The 5,622-nt window shown below is 42.9% G+C and overlaps 1 protein-coding gene across 1 annotated transcript; it reads left to right on the top strand.

Annotated features, from left to right (window-relative positions):
- The first annotated feature begins 1,082 nt into the window (after nucleotides 1–1,082).
- Nucleotides 1,083–5,597, top strand: cxiih16orf89 (chromosome XII C16orf89 homolog). Its single transcript, XM_027284939.1, has 8 exons — nucleotides 1,083–1,349; nucleotides 1,822–1,974; nucleotides 2,063–2,213; nucleotides 2,430–2,547; nucleotides 3,633–3,795; nucleotides 3,973–4,077; nucleotides 4,182–4,271; nucleotides 4,350–5,597. The coding sequence occupies exons 1-8, from the start codon at nucleotides 1,172–1,174 to the stop codon at nucleotides 4,451–4,453; spliced, it is 1,062 nt and encodes a 353-aa protein (XP_027140740.1). The 5' UTR covers nucleotides 1,083–1,171; the 3' UTR covers nucleotides 4,454–5,597.
- The last annotated feature ends 25 nt before the right edge of the window (nucleotides 5,598–5,622 follow it).

Here is a 5,622-nt window from a genome sequence, read left to right as displayed (position 1 = left end):
AGGGGCTTCAGATTTAAAGGGGCCGCGGACGTTATGAGGCGTTCAGGTACCACCGAGGACGGTGTTCTAGTTATTTATTATATTTCAGCATATTCAAAGTCTGTTTAATCTGTGTTCTGAGCTTTATTCTGAACACTGTTGTACACGTCTGTGTTCAGAAACAAAGTCCAAACAACTTTACTCATCAATGGCTGATCAATGGTATAAAATAAATAAATAAATCAGACTCATGATGATAAAACTTAACTTAGAGCTGAGAAAGATGTGAAGGTTCGGGCCTCCATGAGTGGTCATAAAATAAATGTAAAGGGGAAGGAAACGTTTGGCTACACATTGTTTTTGTCGCTGCTTATTAAATAATGATAATAATGTTTAAAAACTGATTTACTTGATTTTATTTATTATTATTTTTTACAACCAGTCAAATATAAAAACAAAAACAGTTACAAGTGTCATTAGCCTACTGAAGAATGCAATATTTCCTGTATCCTGACGTTCATCTATGACTGCTGATGTGCCTGATAGGTCCTGACCACTGTTCTGCAGTCAGGGTGTCTCTGATAATAACATGTACATTCCCCAAGCAGTGTGATTTATAACATTACCAAAGATATGTGTGGTTTGCCTCTTTATTCTGACAGAACATGATTACTCTTTACTTGAGGTGTTATGAAGCAGCAGGTCAGATATCTGAATATTTCCACACAAACAGTGTCCATGTCCTTTATATTTAAATTGAAATATAATTACTTTTGTTGTAATATCAGTGTTTATTCCCCTCTGCCCTTCAGCCTTACTGAAATAACGAGTTTACTCCATTTGAAGTTTGTGTTTTGTTTTTTCCTGATACAGAAGTTTTCATTTTGTCTTACTTTGTAATTCTGAACACTGAAATATTTCCAGTTATTGACACATTTCTGTGACTTCCTTCGATTATTTTGTGTTTTAATGTTAATTTATGAAGCATCAGGATTATTCCAGGTGATCTCCTGTAATAATACAGATATGCAAACACTTTTTTACCATCTTAAGTTTGGATTTCGTAATCACAGCCTGTTTGACGTCACGCTGTTTCCTCCCCCTGATAGAGCCTCAGTCTGTTCCTCCCTCGGTGTTTCTATCGGAGAAAACTGCCCCGGAGCCTCCAGACCGGGATTAACCGCGTGAGAAGATGCGGGCAGCGGGGCACCAGCTGGCCGCACTGCTGGCTCTCTTTGCCGCAGTGTCCGGGTCACGGGCGGAGGTGATCGATGACATCCTGAGCAGCCTCTCCAGGGGAGCATCCTTCCTGGAGCGGCAACATGAGCACATCAACCTGGACGGGGTGGTCGGGTTCCTCATGCTGCAGGGTACGTAAACAGATCTGCAGGAAACAGCTGCAAAACATCTGCAGCGTCTGTGCTTGTTTGTCATGGAGGGGTTCAGTGAAGGTGGGACATTTAAGAGAAATACATGAGAGCATTCAAATGAACTCATACCATAAATGAATAATAACACTCACATCAGTCTGATCATTGTTTAAAAGTTAAATCAACATGCTTTAAATCCTGTTGACTTGTAATCAGGTGGATGGTGTTGAGGTGCTGCTATGTCTTGTGCTGTTGACCCTGTTGATGTTTGGCTGGTAGCACAGCTGTCGACTCGATAGTTTTTGATGGCAACAAATCAGAACAAATACTGATTTATACTTGTTGTGGGTGATCGACCTGGAGCCCAGAGTTACAGTGTGAGAACAGATGCACCATTCACCAGAATTCTGTTATTTAACATTAATATTATTCCTTTAATCAATTGAAATAACTTGTTTGTTTTGTGTCTCAGCTGAGCTGAAGGAAGCCATCCGGACGTGGCCTCACAGTGACCCGGTCAGCTGGGCTCAGAGAACCACCGCCGTGGCTCTGGTCAAACGTCTCGACCAAAGCTTCGACAAGGCCGTGGCTGCTCTGCAGCAGAACGACCCCAAATACTACAGAGGTGAGAAAGACTTCAGGAAGCTCATCAAATAAATGGTTAATAAATGGTTGCTGAATGGTTCAGACTTCCTCTCCCCTGTATCATGCAGAGTTTGAGCCCCTGCTTTCGTGGAGTTTCTGGTTGATTCCTCAAGAGTGGACCTCCACAGATCCCAGCCTGGTCTACTCCTCCACCATGACCACCGAGTGTTACGACGAGCAGCTCAGTGACAAATGTTTGACCCTGCTGCTGGGAACCTGGTACGAACAGAGAACAACACACACCACCTGAAACACGACCGAACACACTGCAAAACATGTGAGGAAGGAGGATGGAGGTTCACGTCACAGCTAACCAGACATGAACCTGTTAGAAGGCTCTGACAAATGCTTTCTTGGGAAACATTGGAAAAACAACAACAAAGTTTCAGTGTGAAATCACTGACCTGTCCAAACTGTGTTTGTTTGTCGGAGTAGGAAGATGAACGGGACGCCGTGCATCGTCACCAAACCCTGTCGGGACACGATGACTCACTTCGGCTGTCCACACTACTCTCTGTCCCACCAGCTGCTCTACTTCATGATTGGAAAAATGGTGAGATGGTCAGCTGAAACTGTCGAGGATTATCTGATCACTGAAGAGCTGTTAGGGCAGCAGGTTTAGGAAAACGGATCAGAAATGATCAGTTGTAACCAAACCACGATCAGGCAGACTGAAAGTGACCTCACCATCAGAAGATCAACACGTCAAGCTCAATGAGAAGTTCAAAGAAGGTGGTCTCAGGACGAGGAGAAGTTTCTAAGCTACTTCTCAGGAGAGAAACAAGAGCGAACACTTATGATTTATGCAGTAATAGGAGAGTGAATGTGAGGACACAAACACGAAAGGGAACGGGATCAAACCCACGGTGAAACATGGTGGACTGATGGAAGATTTAAGATTCAAGTCTGTAGTGACTCCACCCTGACCAAAGAGAAGTAGGACTCCATTCTTCAGAGATGTGATTCTCCCTCTGGTTTACATCGTTGTGGATTAATACTGCTGCAGGACAATGAGCCCAAACACTTCTTAAAGACCAAAGAAGCCCAACGACTATAAAAAAAAACAAGCATCTTGACTGGTGGACTGCACTGAAAGAGACGTCTCCATATTCTGTTTTCAGAAGTGAAGAAATCATTTCCTGTAAATTATCAACACAATGTCATTCACATTTTATAAGAAGTCTTCCTGTTAACCCTCCTCTGAAGAATGGAGCTCTACTTCTCTTTGGTCAGGGTGGAGTTCAATCTTCCCTCAGTCCACCATGTTTCACCGTGGGTTTGATACCCAGTGGTATCGTTCTAGTCATCCGCTGTGAAATGCTGATATTTCGTAGTCAGTGTTTGGTCTCGTTTCTCTCCTGAGGTTTAGAAACTGCTCCTCCCCCTCTGAGATCTCTACAAACCTCCTTCTATTGACAGAACGTTTACTGATTGGAGACTTACATTCTTTCTTTAGTAAATCTCTAATGAAACCTCTCTGTGATCTGCTGCCTAGGATCTTTGTATCCATGATTTGATGCTGACAATTTAACTTTCCAGGTTTAATATGGAGATATTAGACATTTTCAACATGTTCTCTTGATGCTAACTTAAGAACCGTTGCTCTGTACATTCCCTGGTTTGTCGTTTCCCGCTCAGAGAGGCTGCACCAACCTGCTGAAAGGCGACACTCGAGCGTCCCGAGCCAACATGACCGAACGCAACTACGAGAAGATCTTCTGCTCCAACATGATGAAGACCAACCAGGACATCATCAACGACAGTCTGACCGAGCAGACAGTGGACATCTTCATTGAAAACAGTGAGTGTTCACGTCAGTGTTAGGAGTTTATGTTACGGACGCCTGTGTATAGAAAACTGCTGAAAGACGATAAACTGCACTCTGACTGCCAAATGTAAATCTCTTGAAGGTTCAATCAGACGAACATGACATGTTGCTGAATGTTCTGACTCAAGTTCCTCTTCTCTCTGTCAACAGTTCTGATCTGCGGATTGGCCGGTTTCTCCGACTTCTACAAAGCTGATTGGCTGCAGCACATCCTCAGGCTGCAGGACGAGGAAGTGGGCTGCTTTGGGAGAGACAGTGAGTGTTTGAAACCGGACTGAGAACATTCCCTTCATTAGCTGAGACGCTCACGTCGGTGCTGATGGATGGACCAACAGTTCATATTTTGTTTGTCTCCACAGAGAGCATCATCTCTCAGATCATCGGAGACGAGCTGCTGGAACAGCTGCAGCCTCACAGGAGGGTGAAGAGGAGGGAGAAGATCCTTCCAGGTCAGTCTGTGACCGACAACATAACAATAATGTGTTGTTGTTTCTTCAAACATCTTCTCATCTTCTCTCGTCTCACAGACGGCTGTTCCAGTCACATGACAGCGGTGGCTGTCGGCGCTCTGGGAGGTTACCTGAACTACTACCTGGCAGAACAGGACATAACGAAGAGGCCGCTCTCCTGAACGCTCCTCCACCCTCGCCGCCGTCTTCAGGGGGGCGTTCACAATAGTAAATCGTTGTAGATCATCGGGTAGAGGTTCTTCACAGCCGGAGACTCCCGACACAACATGTTGCTTTATGAACATAAGATGATAAAAATAAAACGCTTGGAAGCTGTTTGGGCACAAAATGGAAACAAAATAGATTTTATAATATTTCTTTCATATTATATTCTACCTGCTGAATCTGAGCTGCAGCTGTGGATCTGATTAATCCCAACAAACAAAGAAGACGCCTTTTAAAAGTAGAGACGCTCCAATCCTCATTACAATCCGATCCGAGTCTTCAGCCTGTCTGCGATGCATCGAGCATAGAGAACGTATTTAATTTGTCTAAATGAAATCAGGGTTTTCTATTTTATCGTCCAGTTTAATTATTCCACAGAACAACAGTAATTTTTTGGTCCAGACTTTAGATAAAATATGTCGAATTAAAGGGAAATGATTGAACTTTATGAACTGGTCCTTATTCTCAGAACCTTAATCATTCTGACTTTGTCTGTCACAGTCGGACCGATCACCATGAAAGACAAACTTTTTATCATTCACTCTGCTGATACGACACGCCTGAACGCATCACAATGAAAACTTGTTTATAGAGTTTAATGAACGCAGCATTGTTCACAAGAGGTTTGAAGATGTTCACCCACTTTGTCACCCTCATTCTCATTCTTGTTGGTATTTTTAAATGAGATTGTTTTGGATCAGGGTAAGCCAATCAGAGGCAGAGTAGGGCGGGTCATTGGCTCCTCCAATGTGATCAAGCATTAAGGGGAGGCAGGTGTTCGATCAGTGAGTTCCTGAGTGACAGGTGTGAGGGGCGGAGCTTCCAGGTGGTTCTTGTGGGGTCGTTCTATCAAAAGTCTGATTGGGGCGTCTCTATCTGAGAAATATTTAATGCAGCTTTAAAGAAAAATAAACAAATATTTCGTTTTTTCTTCAAAAATAATAATCTTTATTTTCTATAAATTATATTTCTTCTTTGTCCAGCAGGCAGCTGCAGAACTGACCAAAGACAACGATGCATGAATATAAACACGTTACAAAATGTTATCATGAATTGTTATCATGAGTCATGAATGTTAGAAGAATAAAACAATTAAACAAACTCTGTGTTAAAACAGTAAAATATG

This window comes from Larimichthys crocea, chromosome XII (genome assembly GCF_000972845.2).
Source record: "Larimichthys crocea isolate SSNF chromosome XII, L_crocea_2.0, whole genome shotgun sequence".
NCBI lineage: Eukaryota > Metazoa > Chordata > Actinopteri > Sciaenidae > Larimichthys > Larimichthys crocea.
Note: the sequence above shows the minus strand (reverse complement) of the source record. Positions and strands in the feature narration are given on the sequence as shown.

Coding starts and splice junctions, on each gene's coding strand:
- cxiih16orf89 (XM_027284939.1), top strand. CDS start 1,172: ATGCGGGCAGCGGGGCACCAGCTGGCCGCACTGCTGGCTCTCTTTGCC. Junction 2,548..3,632: donor ACTTCATGATTGGAAAAATG/GTGAGATGGTCA, acceptor TTTCCCGCTCAG/AGAGGCTGCACCAACCTGCT. Junction 4,272..4,349: donor GAGGGAGAAGATCCTTCCAG/GTCAGTCTGTGA, acceptor CTCGTCTCACAG/ACGGCTGTTCCAGTCACATG.